The 16,640-nt window shown below is 38.7% G+C and overlaps 1 protein-coding gene across 1 annotated transcript in view; it reads left to right on the forward strand.

The window, feature by feature from the left end:
- Positions 1–16,640, forward strand: part of COG5 (component of oligomeric golgi complex 5) — a 191,326-nt gene that overhangs the window by 126,302 nt on the left and 48,384 nt on the right. The window contains exons 11-12 of the mRNA XM_054198346.1: positions 13,877–13,958; positions 16,286–16,490. Of these exons, the coding sequence (XP_054054321.1) occupies positions 13,877–13,958; positions 16,286–16,490 (287 nt within the window). The remainder of the gene's footprint in view (positions 1–13,876; positions 13,959–16,285; positions 16,491–16,640) is intronic.

A 16,640-nucleotide genomic window follows, 5' to 3' on the forward strand; every position in this document is an offset into this window, starting at 1 on the left:
TGCAGTACCACTTTGCCTGTCCATCTGCTTCCTTGTTTTGATTACTGCAGTGCAAGTATCATCCTAGGAAGCATAAGAGAAGAGGAGACCCAGCCTTTTTAAAGCACAAGTCCTTTAATAGCAAGGAAGCTACTTGCCTTTTCTTTTTTTTTTTTGTTTATCATTCTCTTTTTTCCATTGGGGATTTTTGTGTCTTTCTCTTCACAGATAGCACAGCCTGCATTTTTTCTCATTTTATATTAGGATCTCAAACATGTGCTTTCCGGCCTTCTAATTACCTGTTACCATAATAATATTTAGTAGTGTTGTGTCATGTTGTATCCAAAAATGTAGTTTTAAAAACAGTAACTAATTAATTAAAGGATTCACAAAAACACTCTTTAAAAAAAAAAAAAAGGAAACAAACCAAAAATCTGGCAGATGGAGAAACTGAGGCACAGAACTAGTAAAATCTATAAATACTGGAGTTTAGCAGTAGGGCAATGACAACACCTGCATCTTTTCTACACTATGGTTTCTGTTACAGAATTCACTTCCGAATTTTTCCACCAATTTGCAGTCCTAGATTTTGATATTTTTCCTTTGCCACCATTTATTCAGAATAAATGAATGCAATTTTGAAAAGAAATCATGCACTCAATACATTGTAAAAACTGTTACATTTCCTACTAGTAATGAACTATAGATTCATTATTAATCTGTAAATATTAAAATTACAGATTTAATTTCCAAAAAAGATCTACAAAATATTTAAAGGAGAAATACATTTCTTATAAAACTGAATGGACATTTTTGAGGTTTTCTCTAAGAAAAAAGGCCTTTAATGACTAGATTGATGACAACTTCCTCCTCCAAATGGTAGAGGAACCAACAAGAAACAGTGCTATGCTGGACCTTGTTCTCACCAACAGGGAAGGGCTGGTGACCAACGTGAGGCTCAGGGATAACCTTGGCTGCAGTGACCATGAAGCGATAGAATTTAAGATCCTCAGGGCAACTAGGAGGATATATTCCAAGCTTACGACCCTGGACTTTAGGCATGCAGACTTTGGTCGCTTCAGGGATCTGCTGGCCAAAGTGCCGCGGGACAAAGCTCTAGAGGGAAGGGGGACCCAGGACAGCTGGTCAGTATTCAAGGGTCACCTTCTCCGTGTCCAGGAGCAAATTATACCGACAAAGAGGAAGGCAGGAAAGAATGCTAGGGGACCTGCCTGGATGAACGGGGAGCTCCTGGACACACTGTCACACAAAAAGAAACTTTATAAGGAGGGGAAGAAAAGACAGCTGGAATGGGGGGCATATAAGGAAGCTGTCCGAACTGCAGGAGACCTGGTGAGAAAAGCTAAAGCTCAGTTAGAATTAAATCTAGCCAAGGAGATCAAGGGAAACAGCAAAAATTTCTATAGGTACATTAATGGTAAGAAGAAGACTAGGGAGGGTGTGGGCCCCCTCAGAAGGGAAATGGGGAAGCTGGTGACAAGTGATATGGAGAAGGCCGAGGTTCTCAACGACTTCTTTTCCTTAGTCTTCACTGGCAAGGGCTCCACCCACACTCCCCGAGTCACAGAAGACAATGGCAGGGGTTGGACAGAACTACCCATTGTAAGTGAAGATCAGGTTTGTGACCATCTGATGAACCTGAAAGTGAACAAGTCCATGGGACCCGATGGGATACGTCCACGGGTACTGAAGGAACTGGCGGATGAGGTTGCTAAACCGCTCTCTATTATATTCCAAAAGTCATGGCAGTCTGGTGAAGTCCCCACTGACTGGAAAAGGGGAAACATAATCCCCATTTTCAAAAAGGGAAAGAAGGAGGAACCAGGGAACTATAGGCCAGTCAGTCTCACCTCCGTGCCTGGTAAGATTATGGAGCAGATCCTCCTGGAGGCACTGCTGAGGCAGAAGAATAATGAAGAGGTGATTGGGTATAATCAACACAGCTTCACTAAGGGCAAATCGTGCCTGACAAACCTTGTGGCCTTCTATGAGAAGGTCACAACATCAAGAGACAAGGGGAGAGCAACTGTCGTCATTTACCTGGACCTGAGCACAGCCTTTGACACTGTCCCGCATGACATCCTGGTCTCCAAGCTGATAAAATATGGGATTGATGGATTGACAATTCAGTGGATAAAGAACTGGCTTGACGGACACACCCAAAGAGTGGCTGTCAATGGGTCCATGTCCAAGTGGAGGCCAGTGACAAGTGGAGTCCCTCAAGGATCACTACTGGGACCGGTCTTGTTTAATATCTTCATCAGCGACATGCACAGTGGCATAGAGCACACGCTCAGCAAGTTTGCTGACAACACCAAGCTGTGTGGGGTGGCTGACACGCTGGAGGGAAGGGGCTGCCATCCAGAGGGACCTTGACAGGCTGGAGAGGTGGGCCCATGACAACCTCATGAAGTTCAACAAGACCAAGTGCAAGGTCCTCCGTCTGGGTGCCTCCCAAGCACCGATATAGGCTGGGCAGTGACTGGCTTGAGAGCAGCCCTGAAGAAAAGGACCTGGGGGTGCTGGTGGACGAGAGGCTCAACATGAGCCATCAGTGCACACTTGCAGCCCAGAAAGCCAATCATATCCTGGGCTGCATCAGGAGAAGCGTGGCCAGTAGGTCGAGGGAGGTGATTCTCCTCCTCTACTCCACTCTTGTGAGACTCCACCTGGAGTACTGCATCCAATTCTGGAGCCCCTACTACAAGTGAGATACAGACATGCTGGAACATGTCCAGAGAAGGGCCACGAGGATGATCAGAGGGCTGGAGCACCTCTCCTATGAGGACAGACTGAGAGAGTTGTGGTTGTTCAGTCTGGAGAAAAGAAGGCTCCGAGGAGACCTTATAGTGGCCTACCAGTATCTTAAGGGGGCCTACAAGAAAGCTGGTGAGGGACTTTTTAGGATGTTGGGTAATGGTAGGACTAGAGGGAATGGATTAAAACTAGAGATGGGTCGATTCAGACTGGACGTTAGGAAGAAGTTCTTCACCATGAGGGTGGTGAGACACTGGAACAGGTTGCCCAGAGAGGTGGTGGAAGCCCCATCCCTGGAAGTTTTTAAGGCCAGGCTGGATGGGGCTCTGAGCAACCTGGTCTAGTGGGAGATGTCCCTGCCAATGTTAGGGGGGTTGGAACTAGATGATCTTTAAGGTCCCTTCCAACCCTGACAATTCTGTGATTCTATGATTTTAGTTGGCCAAAACAATTCAGAATTCAGATTTCTAGTTTTGGGGAAAACAAAGAAATTCAATTTTATACATTTTTTAAAAGGTAGGGTTATTGTTTTCATAATGTTGAGGGAAAAAATTGAAATTAAAAATAAGATTTGAATAATGTAAAATTGATATTTTTGTTCACCTAAAGACTGGTTATTTATATCACTTCTTTCAATTGCTTAATTCACCTTCAGAGAGCTAATAGGTTACTCCAGTTTATTCTGCTTTATTGCTTCTCTCTTTCAACGTGTAGTGACTAATCCTGCCTCCGCTGGTGTAATACCTAAACTACAATTGACTTCGGTGTAAGTCGCAGCAGAACATGTCTTTCTGTGACAGCCAGCTTCCTAATTAGAGATAAGAGTACCTCTAAGCCCCTTGTAAAAGAGTTGAAAATGATCTCTGATCCTCATCTATTTTGGGTCCTTCACTCCTACATAGGCATCATCAAACAGTTCTGCCAAGTGAGAAGCAGCCTGAAAAGCAGCAAATCATTTTGTAGGGGGTTCTGGGGTGGTCAATGGACAGGGTGAGCTGGGGTCTCCCCGCTGGGCAGGAGGGTGCTCCCTGTGAGAGGGCAGATCTGCCCTTGATCGCCTTTGATCTGCTAGTGTCCCGCTTGTTAGCAGCCAAGGCACGCTGCAAACGCTGTCATTTACGTAAGCCTCTGGATAAAAAAAGTGAGCTGAGAGTTGTAGGGAGTGTTATTATGTACTTCGTGGAGGGCTCTTATCATTGCCTCTCCTGATGAACGTTTGTTGAGTAAGCAGGCTATTTTCCTGAGTTGTCAACACTGGCAACATGAGGTGTTAACGATACAGAAGGAAATGTCCTCATCATTACATAAGATAAAGAAAATAAATTGAAAATATCAATGTTTATTGCCCAAAGTGTACTTACATTTCACCTTCTCATTTCTCCTCCCTGTCCAAACTTGTTAAAAAATGTTGCTGCTTTGAAATTATTCACGTCTAACCTCACATATTCACATCCAGTTGACCCAATTAAAAAATAATCCCAAGCGGAAAAAATTGAAAAATAATCTAATTACTGCTTTATGTGAGTTCAGAAAATAATCTGTTTTTCACCTGTTATGACAAGTATGTGATTTATTTTCCAGTATTTTTTTGTAGAAGCAGAATTGGATTACTTGCACATCATTTCTACTGTTTATTATTTAAGCAATAACAAGGTACTTTGTGGAGATCTAAGCACAGGTCAATAAGCAGGTTTTTGATCCCCAAAATACTGAAGATGCTCTTTATTTCAAACCTGCAAATTGTCCCGCTGAATTCAGTTGCGAGATTTTTGAGGCCTCTCTTAAAAAACCAAAAAGGTCTTAGCATTTAAAGGTCCTAATTCTAGTTTTGGATGTATCAGTGTGTCCAGAGAGCTATGCTAAACGTAGTTTAGTTCTAATTCAAATGGGAGGATCAGAGTCTGTGCAGTGGTTTTCTAATGACACTGCATTTTCTCTAGAACTTTAATTCTGTTTCTCTGACAGAAATTTTCAGCCATAAATAAAAAGCATGGTGTGGAGACTGTGTGGGTTAGTATGTTATAATGAACTTTGTTCTTTTTCACTTCTGGTTTGCTAAGGTTTGTGCAAATTGCAGTTCAGTGATGATGGAAAAAATTATTAAGTCAGTTGGTTTTCAGTCAGCTTGCTATTCGAAAAGAAATGCATTTACCAGAAGTGCCACCTTTTATCATTGTTCTTGTCAATCTTACCTGAAAAACTACAGGCTGGGTGGACGTGGTAACAAACCACCATTTCATCCTTGCATGGGGTATGGAGTAGTCAAGGTGAAAGCGTAGTTCAAATTGCTGCTGTACATACTAAATCAGTTCTCTGGATAGAAGAAAGCTGTCGGGTCCCTTGGGTAGTTACTGGCTTTTGGAAACACTAAGTTCATTTACTTGCAGTTGATGCATATCTTGCAGGAATATGGGAGGATTAATTAATGTTTTAAGTAGTTTTGAAGATACAGGATGCTGTTTAAGACCTAAGTATTTTTGTTCCTTACAGATTATTTTTTCTGAGGAATCACTTAAGAATTCTAATATTCTAATAGGGAAAATGCACAGTCTTAACTTTATTTTCTAGTTAAGAAGGTTGTATTTTTGAAAAAAAACCCAGGTTTTGTTTCTTTTGCCAGCTGCATGAAGAGACCTTTTTAAAATGTTGCACTACTGCTGGAAGTCTAGAAACTATTACACCTTGTGTATAAACTGATCAACTCAGTGTAATGAAATTCCATGCCCTGCAGTAAAACAACAAAATCAAGGTCATTTTTAAAATCACGGTGTCATTTATTGACATCTGTTCACCTGCAATGTATAATGTAGTCACCATTAGAAATTTAATTCACGGTTCTTTTTAAAAATTTAATCTCGACTACTTTGAGAAAATAGAAAAGGCTTGTTGAAAACACATTCAGAATTTGTCTGTTTCTTTACTGATTAATTGCACCACTGAGGATGATGGCTTTTTGTTCACAGTCTAACATTTGGCAATTATGTTGCTATAGAAATAGTGCAAATAGATTTCCTTATTTCTGTCCCATAAGATCTTGCCCTACAAAATTGTTAAATCATTTGCATTGTTGCTTTATTGGTGGAAAAAATATTTAGGCTCTCCTTTAAATGTCTGCTGTTTTTAGAGCAACATTCTCAAGTCCCGTATTTCTTTATGGTGGAGCCTTTGATTACAGATAGAAAACACTGTATGTATTAGTATGCAAAGCCTGATTTCAGGAGCCTGCAGCAACTATCTGCATGGTAATATTCACTACATTGCTTTACATTTCAAAGAGGCTTCACAATAAAGATGTTTTTCACATTCTACTCAAAGTATCAAAATTTCTACAGGGAAAAATAAGTTGGAAGTGATTGTCATGAAGTGGGAGCCAGTTTAGAATCAGTGGGTCAGATTTATTATTTGAATGTTAGAATAGCTATTTTAGACACACACAAATATGATAATTCACAGATGGGAAATTATACTCATTAAGTTCTAAATTTACAGTGTGGAGGAAATAGAGACATTTGTAAAAATAAATATATGTCTTTTCAGCATCTTCTTGCTTTCTTTTCTAATACTGAACAATGGGGGTACTTTCATTCTCATTCCTTGAATTTAGATTTAATGTCAGATACTAAATACTTATATTAAGAACAGAGCTCAAGAGATTTCATTTCACTAATAGCAAAGTCAATTAGTAGTTTGTTATGTTTTTTAAAAATGAGGTAAGTTGTTCTGTTTTTATGTTTGAGGATACTTGACAGTTTTCCAGGCTGCAGCATTAATATTATTGTAGAGTAACAGTGAATACAGATCTTCAAATATCTTTGCTCTTGTGGTACTGGTACTCAGCTCACTATTGTTCAGTGGTTTATTACTTACTAGTAGCTATTAGTGAAAATGGGTTATACTTTTTGAACTGTGAAATCAAGTCACTTTCATGTGAGTAAGTGGGAAGGGTTTTAGCACATGGATTCTGTCACCCTGTTGTTTTTTTCTGTCAAAGATAATCTTGTAATCCTGTAAACAGGCAACATTAATCTAAATTTCGCATTTATACAGCTGAGTAATAATGTTGCTTCACACTGTTAACAAGTCTGCATGCACGCTGTAATACAATGCACTAAAGATATAAAGACTACTGAAAAAAAGAATTTTTAGTATGCAAGTATAAGGTTTTTTTCCCGTGTTCATTCCATATCAATAAAAGAATACTGATCTGAGTCCTTTCCTTACCACTAGTCAGTGCATAGAGGATGGTCGAATCTGCAGTCTCTGTCGGTTGCACTGTGTGCTATAACAGCCTTCTTTCTGAAGTTCTGAAACTCAGCTTTTTGTGAAAATACAGTTGTTCATTAATGACCCAGCTGAATGACCAGGCCCAGAGGGTGGTGGTCAGTGGCGCAAAATCTCACTGGGGTTCAGTAACCAGTGGTGTACTCCAGGGGTCTATATGGGGTCCAATCCGGTTCAACGCCTTCATTAAGGACCTGGATGATGGGGCAGAGGGTACCCTCAGCGAGTTTTCTGTTGACACAAAACTGAGAGGAGTGCCTGACGCTCCAGAGTGTCATGCTGCCATCCGGAGGGACCTCAACAGGCTGGAGAAATGGGCTGACAGGAACCTCGTGATGTTCAACAAGGAGAAGTGCAAGGTCCTGCATGTGGGGAGGAAAAACCCCAGGCAGCAGTACATGCTGGTGGCCATGCAGCTGGAAATCAGCTTGGCAGAAAAGGACCTGGGGATCCTGTTGGCCACCAAGTTGAACATAAGCCAGCAAAGAACGCAAATAGTGTCCTGGGATGCATTAGGCAAAGTATTGTCAGCAGGTTGAGGAGGTGATCCTTCCCTTACCTCACCAGCAGTGAGGCATGCAGTAATGTGTTGAGTTCTGGGCTTCCCAGTAAAAGAGAGACGCAGACACACTGGAGAGAGTCCAATGAAAGGAGGGCACAAACTGAAACACAGGAGGTTCTCTCTGAACATCAGGAAACACTATTTCACTGTGAGGGGGACTGAGCGCTGGCATAGGTTGCCGAGGGAGGTTGTGGAGTCTCCATCCTTTGAGGTATACAAAAGCCACTGACAGAGTCCTGGGCAACCTGGTCTAAGTGGCCTTGCTTCAGCAGGGAGCTGGATCAGATGACCTCCAGAGGTCCCTTCCAACCTCAATCATCCTGTGATTCTGTTGACTTGCAGCTTAAAATCTCTGCCTAAAAGGCTGGTTTGCTGGTTTGAATTTGGCATCTACTAAATGTAGAACTTTTCTGTCCCAGACTAGCAAAAGTGTTAAATTTTTGCCATTAGAATATTAAGTTTTCAATCTTACTATGCTTGTGTTATTGGTGAAAGACTCAATTTTATTAGTTTGCAACAGAGAGCAGGATGAACTAGCACTGTCCAGATGTCTTCTGGCACTGTCATTATGCAGTATTATCATGCATTCTTAATGGTTTTATCTAAAAAATGCTCTGTTGTGGGGAATTTGCACAATATCACTGTCTGTGCAGAGTATTGACAATAGTAACTTAATAGTTGAAACTAAATAGTCATACAAGGTGAACAAACATTTTTTGCTGATTGTTGATTATGGCCCTGATTCAGCAAAGCACTTAAGCACATTCTTAATTTCATATAAACAAGGTATACCGTGGAAGTCAAACAGACTGCCTGCATCTGTTATTCTAATAAGGGTAAACTTTGTTGAATTATGGCTTACACTAGTGCTCTTTGTCCACTTCATGTACACAATAAAGTGAGCCCTACTGTTGAAAAAATTCATTGCCATTTGTGGTCTAGCCTGCTGGACATATTTTGTCTTATTTATGTGTAAAATTTCCATGAGCAAGTAATTCCTATGTGAATAGTATGTGTGACTGAGTACAGAATTTTTGAACAGTATGAAAAAGGGTAAAATTGTTGCGAATGGGCCAGACTGGAATCTGATTGTTGTGTTTTTCTATTTTACTCTACACAGATGCAAGTGGATTCTCTAGGAATAACATTTTCAGAAGTAGCTAAGTGCTTGTGGTCCGTATGTGTTTTGAAAGCATCTTTCTGTTCCCCCGGTTCTGGCCAGCTGGCCAGCAGGTCAGAACAGCAGAGGGTTTGCCCAGGTTTATGCTACTGGGCAGTTGCTCCGTTTTGTTTCTGACAGCAAAGAATGGACAAGAGGAAGACAGATGAAAGCGGTCTTGCACTGCCTGAGGGGTTGCAGAGGTGCTACTAAATCATCTGAGTGCCTGCTGAGCTGTAGCAGTTCTGGGGAATAAGGTGGTCACTGGGTGCAGGAACAGCAGCGACAATATCTTTAGTTCCCAGTTTGGGTTGGTAGATTATTAAGTTTATGTAAGTGTAGTTTAGGTATAGAAGCATTTTCACAGCAGATTTTAATGAAAAAATGGTCAGTTCTGTGGCCGATCTTAACCTCCCAACCATTTTGTAGTGGTGCAAAGTATGATTTATGTGCAGATTTTCTCTGCTGTGAGATCAAAATAAAGCTGCAAACAGATAGTACCGTCACTTCAAAAACGCTGAGTTAAATGGATCTGCTTTGGGGGGAAAACCCCATTTTGCCATTATAGTCCTACAGTTGCTTGCAATTAATATTCATAGATTTAATTCAGTTATATTCTATAACGAGGAAAATATGTGTATGTCAACCTGAATCTTGCCTGTCCTGAGTTTTAGATACCATCAATTACAGTTAAGGTTCTTTTGTTGAAGAATGAACGTATTGCAGGAAAAGAGGAAATTGCACTCTGTTGTATGCTAAAGTGCTATGATTTCCTTCTGAGAGACTGTAAATGATGTATGGATGTTTTATGTGGGATTTCTATATTTGCAATATGCACCTGAAACAGTTTTGCTCCAGATAACAGTAATGCAGCCAGATCTCTTAACTTCCAAAGGTTTATGTGTTCTCTGTGTTATTAAACACGTACGCTGATGGGGGGGAAATATGACAGAATGGTGACCTTTTTCCAGTGTTGTTGGTTGTGGAATAGGAAGCTGTTGGAAAATGATTGCCACAGAGCTGAAAAGATAATCGGATGCAGTTCATTACTCATCTTGTCAGCTGCTCCTGCTACAAGGGATTGTATCACAAGATGTTAATCTGCTTGTGACTAGATTTCAAAGCAAGCATTTTTATTTTGGAGAGGGTGTAAGTAATTTAACATCTTTCAAATTTATTTCATTTTCAGAAGCAAGAGAAATGGAAAACTCCCAATTTAAAGTCTCAGAATATTAATTGATAAAAATATTAGTACATCCTTGTGGGTTCAGTTACAAAAATACGATGATATGCTGCAAAAAGCTGTTTAATTGCAAAGTTGTTCTTTTTAAGCTAATGATGGGGTTTTGTATTCTTTGAATAGTAGAAGTTAGTCTGCTAGCACACTTCAGTGTTTACCGCAAGACAAGAATAGGCATAAGACAGATTTGCACCAAAAAGAATCCCTTCTACACATTGAATCACTAACGTGGATGTACCCAGTGCTCCCATACATTGCCAGTGAGGATATTTGGTGGAAGTGTAGGGGACCAAATTCATTACTTACACGCTACAGATGGGAAGGTGACAGCAATGCAATTTTAGCTAGATGACATTTTCTGAAAGTGAAAGACCCAAAAGAGCAGTTACTTTCTGATACAGTGGGTTGTTGCTCACAATGCTATATGAAGTGTAGGGGAAGGCTTATAAACTTGCCATCACAGTAAGGTGAGCCCGTAGATTTGCTGTGTACATTTCAGGCAAGCAGTACTGCTGTTTCCTCTTCCACCTTCATCCTGTCTATCTTCTGAAGTCCTTGAAAAAGTTGTCCAGTACAAGGAGAGGGACATTCCTTTAATTTCCTGCTAAGCTGGAAAAAAACACTCCTTTTGCTACCCTTTCTTATGTCATTTTCTAGTATTGATTATTGTCAAATGGAATTGCACGTTGTATTTTAAATAGTTAAATTATAATTTCAATTGGGCTCTACAGGTGTAGTCTATTAGAATACGTTACTTAAAAAATAAGCAGTGAGATACTTAAAAGTACTTAAGAAAATAATATATTGAGTTAATGTGTAAGCAAAAGAAATTACAGGTTTAAACAAAATAAATAAATGATTTCTGGATGCTCATGGTTGCATATGTCACTTCTTGCTCCAGCAGGAGTATCTAATGCTAATGCCGTGCTGTATTCCAATTTTGGTAGCTACAGTCCACCCACTTAAATACCCCCTGGTGTATGCGTAGGCAACAGTATTCTCTAGTTCCTGCCACAGACTCTTACATGGTCTTTTGTGAGCTATTAATCAGCAGCTATTTTTCACCTCCAGAGTGACTGCATCTCAGTGCTGGACAAAGTGAAATACCTTGTCTTGAATTACAGAAGCAACCAAGAATGACTCCACAGATAGTGGTTTTAGTTGGTCCAAAACTGGGCCATTAATCATTTTTTCCCCTAAACATTTTTTGACAGAGTAGTCGATCAGTATGAAATGTTATTTGAATTTTCCATGTAGCTTTTCCCCTCGGTTTCTCCTCATACGTAATACAGTTGGTTAGCTGAGACCTTCTTCACTATAAAATTCTGATACAGTTAATGACCACCATTTCCCCAAGTCAGAAGACTGAAGCTAATGGGCAGAGGCTTAATTGGTACAGCTGTGGCTACTATGCAATTATTTATATGAGTACATATGTATATATATCTGACTTTATATTATATATGTGTACATAGAGGTACACACAAAAGTTACGTATTTTCACAAAAACATTAAATGTCATCACACATATGTTACTTTTATTTGTCCCCATGTTGAATCTGACAGTTAAGATAGAAATGTTGATGTGGAGGGACTACAGGCAAGTTTGTTTTCAAGACCCTTTAATCATTGAATTTTCTGCTGAGACTATGGCAGAGGTGTAGGTGATGATAACAGTAATGAAACAAAAAGTTGTTTTGAAAGTGCTCTGTAAGTATTTTTCCACCTCCATTATATTATTTAGAAATTGAATTGAGTTACCATGCTGAATAGGCAAATGTTGTTCCAGGTTGGGATAGAGAATATGAAAGCTAATTAATTTACTCTATAGTCGATGTGAAAGGCCATTCGTTTTATAGTAATTTTCATGTTTTAAATGTGAAACTGTGAAATGAGGAACTGAGTAATTTCACATTGATGCTATAGTAATAAATTTACAAAAAGCACAGATGTATTTTATGCAGTGCACCTTCTGAATCATTGTCTAATATTATAATTTTACTTTGCCCATTTATGAAAATCAAGTACAATTTTACAGAAAATACAATCATAGCTATTGGTTACTTTGGTTTCTAAATCCATCAGTGGCCTCAAGCAGTCAAAAATGAGATTCCATCATCCCAGTTTTAGTTTTCTATGTTAATTCTCATACATTTTACGAGTCCAACAGCATAAAAGATTCTCTCAGTTCTTAACACATGACCCAGAGATTTTATCTTTCTTTGAATATATTTAGAGATAAAGGGTAGGGTTGGATGAATTCCTCATCTAATCTCAGAATATGTGAAAGCATCCTATCTGGTAATCGTTTTTTATTATTATTTTATTTTATTGTTAGATGTCTCAGTGTACCTTTGACTGATTTTCAGGTTTTATATCAGTTCTTTAAGGTGAAAGTTTTGGAACTGAGACTTGAGCTTGAACTTGCAGTCTTTCAATGGCCAGATCTTCAAGTGGGATGCAGTGGTACCCTGTTAATGGATGACATTCTAGACAACTTCATTGCTTTGCGTGTTAATGCCAGTGCAAGTGAATAAAGTGCACTCTTTCTTCCTTTATCATCTTAAGTAGCAATTCAGTTTGGAGTAGCTGGATTTTTTTGATATTTGATAGCTAGTCTCCTCCTTTTTGTGGTGCTCATCAGTGCAGAAGTTGAACCGACACTTTAAAAGAGCTTGTGTTATTAACAAGAACTATGGTTCTTTGGGGTTGTTTGTTTGTTTTTGTTTTTGTTTCCATTTTTCTCGTAGTGAAGTCACTGGCAGTGCCAAAAGGAAAGCAGAGAAAATGCATCCCTCTGACAGCGATTTCAGTGTTGAGCCCTTTGCTTAAACCCGTCTTTAGCTGGGAATGTTGTGCTTTGATTTAAAACCTTGGATGTTTCAGAGTCAGGACAGAAACAGCCAAGTGCCAGCATAAGAATTGCTGACATTTGTCATCCCCGCTGGCTGTTTCACTTTTTCATTATGAGCACTTTTTCCTGATTATCCTTAGTATAGCGATGTGGTCAAACTGGTTAATTTATACAGTAGGGTTGATACATTACATGTATACCATTTGATGAAGAAATTCATTCTGTCCAGAGTGAGCTTCCCCTTCCCATGAAAACACTGGACATCCTTCCAACTCTCTAAATGGTGGGCAGGGCAGGATAACCATTGTCATCTCTTGTAATTTTTTCTGCCTCAAACACACAGACAGGAAGAAAGCAAAAGAGAGAAAACAAAATCGTGCTTTAATGCTTGAGCGTTAAGTGCAAGGTCTTGGAGGCAGTAGGGAAACAGGCTGTTATTTCTTGTACGTCCGTTTTGCAAGAATGTGCTACCTTGTTCCCACTTCTGACAGCAAGCCCTCTTGACACAAGGTGGTGAAGAGTCAACAGTGAGGCTTACTGTATTTTCGTGTGTTTTATGATTTTAGAAACGGGAAGCTGTTCTCTGTGAGGCAGAGCAGCGTGCAGTGCTTTTGCTCCCCGGTCGGTGTTTGCAGGCATGTTGTAATGGCAGTAACAGTAATTGCTGTGATGTAGCCATCACAAGGACCCCCACGGAACGAGAAGGTCACTGCAATGAGATATTCTAACACAGCTCCTGAGGAGTACTGCTTCGGTCGACGCTCGTGCCCCTAGAGAGCTGGGACCGTTTCTCTCAGACCTGAAGGAAAATTTTCCGTTTGAGAGAAGACTGTAGCTTTTATTTTTGTTTTCTCCAGTATTTTTCCTAGCTTTAAACTCAAGTAAAACTTTTCAGATTTCTTTTAGTTAATTTTTATTCTCAGTGACGGTAGAATAGCTTTGACTGGGAGTATTTGCATTGTTTAAGATTCTTTGAAAAGAGTATGTTTTGAAACTTGTATTTCTTTTGTCCCTTTCTATCAGGATGGCCAGTCTGATATTTTGTACAAATTCTGGACTGCAGTAACTCACACACTTTCCTCTCATTTTCAGTCAGCAACAGAGTGTAAGTATTCAGTATAAATGATTTGTAATGTGTTCTGTAGTTATTTTGAATCTCCCATTTCAATAAGGCCTTTGCTCATTATCTGCTCTACTAGAACTGTACCAGTGGTTCACTCAGTGTGGGGTCTGTGAATTTTAAACTTCTTGGGTTTGTAACCAAACAGGGTGATCCTCAAAAACTATAGTTGAATTTAAAAAAAAAATAATATTTCTGCTTCATTAATTAGTCATTATCTAATAACAAAACCATATTTTTTGCAATTGTATGTGGCGGTAAAAATGTTTGGAATGGTACAGTATACTTTCCAAAGTGAATGGGTTTGCCAAATACAAAAATAGTAATTTGATTTTAAAGAGGAGTTCTTAACAGTCTTTTCTTGTTAAACACTGATCAGTTGTAAAAATCCAATTTTAGTTATTTTTTGATACCTTTATAAATAGGAATTGAGTTTCCTCAAAATGTTATCATGTCTAAATATAGATAAATAGCTGGTGTTCTGACCATACACAATATTCAGTACATATGTAATAAATAAATAGCAGATACAATCAAGGGATATTAAATAAAAATCATGTATAAACATAAGACAGTACTATTGCTGACGCATGTTAGTGCAGCATGCAGTTGGGTCATAAACCCAGATGACTTTGGTACTTTCATAAATATATCTTCCATGTTTGTATACAGTGTGTATAGTTAATCTTTTGCATGTACAGATAAAGCGCACAAGATTTGCATGTATCTTTGTGATCTCAGCTATTGCATTGGCCCTTCAAAATTTGGTCCTTCCAGGCTTTGTAGCAGCAATATAATTTTGAGGAACTAGCTGGTAGATTCATGTTCAGCGGTTGCTAAGTAACTAGATGATCCCAAAAGAAAATATATTCATCTTGTGTTAAAACATATTAATTTTACTGTTTGCCTTAAGCATTACTTTAACAGCAGTATGTACGTACCCGAAATCTCATATGTTCAAAACCCAACATGTGCTACCTGTTTTCAGCACTCAGTATTAAAATTATAAAATTGTGACATCAGTTAATGGGATCAATCAACATTTCAGAAGTAAAGGAACTCTTGCTTTTGTCAGCAGTACTTTGTCTGACAGCTACTCAAAAATATTTTATTACGTATGATTTTTAATCATGCTTTTTATATAGACGTTTAGAGGGAGCGGTTGGATTTTTGAACTGTGGATGATGTTTTTCTTTGCTGCAGCCGAGTTTGTGGGAAACAATGCTTACACTGAGTAGACTTCTTAATTTTTTCAGTGATGCATTTGTATGAGAATGTTCATTTTAACATATACATTCTAAGTTACTGAATCCAGTGACATCAGTCACAGACCTCTGGATCATATAGATCAGAGGAAAACTAGATAATACCAGAAAAACAGTGTAAAAATAGGAATTCATGGCAGTTTACAGAGTTTGATCATAGATCACGGTCTACGTTTGTGTGGTTGGGACAGTCTTCAGAAACATGGCTTTGTGACCTCAAATAGCTCTGTGTTTGATAATAAATGTGAAGCCTCCAGTATTCAAAATTAGAATACATTTGAGTTGAAAGGATAGGCTAGGTGAAATGGGACAGATGTCTGGAACCTGAAAAACCTATGAATGAATAGAACAGTGTTAATCTCCTAATGTAATGGGAAATCCATAAAGCATGAGTGATGTTAGATCAAGATTAACATCAGTTGCTAAAACAGTTGTACATTTGTTTCATTTCCTGTTACTTGTGGCAAGCTTTTCAAGGCTGAAAATAATGCTGATTTTTCTGCTGGCTTTGTCATTCTTTGACAAGTTTAGGGATTGCATTTTAGGTACCTTGTTTCAAGAAGTGTGTGTAAAAGCATATGCTTCCCTTATGAGATTTCTTAAGACTTTTGCTCATCTTTATTTTACATGGGTATCTCAAAAGTTGCACAGCCCCATGCTTTTCTCCCATCAAGCTATTGTTAGAAAATCTCTAGATTTAGAGAGTTCTAATCACACTTCGGACTTAAATGAACAATAACACTAATAATTAAGTTTGATACCATGACCGTGATTAGTATCTTTATTGTACAAAGTAAGTTTTCCATGTCCAGTCTCCCAAATATGGATTTTATGCTGGTGCTTTAGATACATACCTTTGTCAGCTGCATTTAATGTGATAGCTCATACCACTTTGAAATTAATTATAAATATTAAGTTATTAATATTAAATATAGGATAACATTGTATATCATTCATTGATATAAATGCAAGGATACAGGTTGTTTATATGAATCAATAATTAGTTTGAACTCAGCTATGCGTATTGCTTACTGCTTTATTTTGCAGCCTCTATGTTTTTGAAACAAGCATTTGAAGGAGAATACCCTAAATTACTGAGGCTTTATAATGACTTGTGGAAGCGCCTGCAGCAATATAGTCAAAATATTCAGAGGAATTTTAACACAAGTGGAAATACTGATCTCTTTGCTGAACTGCAACAAATGGAAGAAGATATACAGGACATATTCATGCAAAAACCCCAAGATTATGAGTATGTATTATGAACTGTAAGGCAATAAAATGTAAAGCTTTGCACCCTGCAAGAAAACAGAATATTTTTAAGAACTTAACATTATTCAAATTATCAGAGTGGGAAAATTTTTAAGGCTTTTTTTTCCTCTTGCGATTATTGATTTAATAC

This window comes from Rissa tridactyla, chromosome 1 (genome assembly GCF_028500815.1).
Source record: "Rissa tridactyla isolate bRisTri1 chromosome 1, bRisTri1.patW.cur.20221130, whole genome shotgun sequence".
Classification (NCBI taxonomy): Eukaryota; Metazoa; Chordata; class Aves; order Charadriiformes; family Laridae; genus Rissa; species Rissa tridactyla.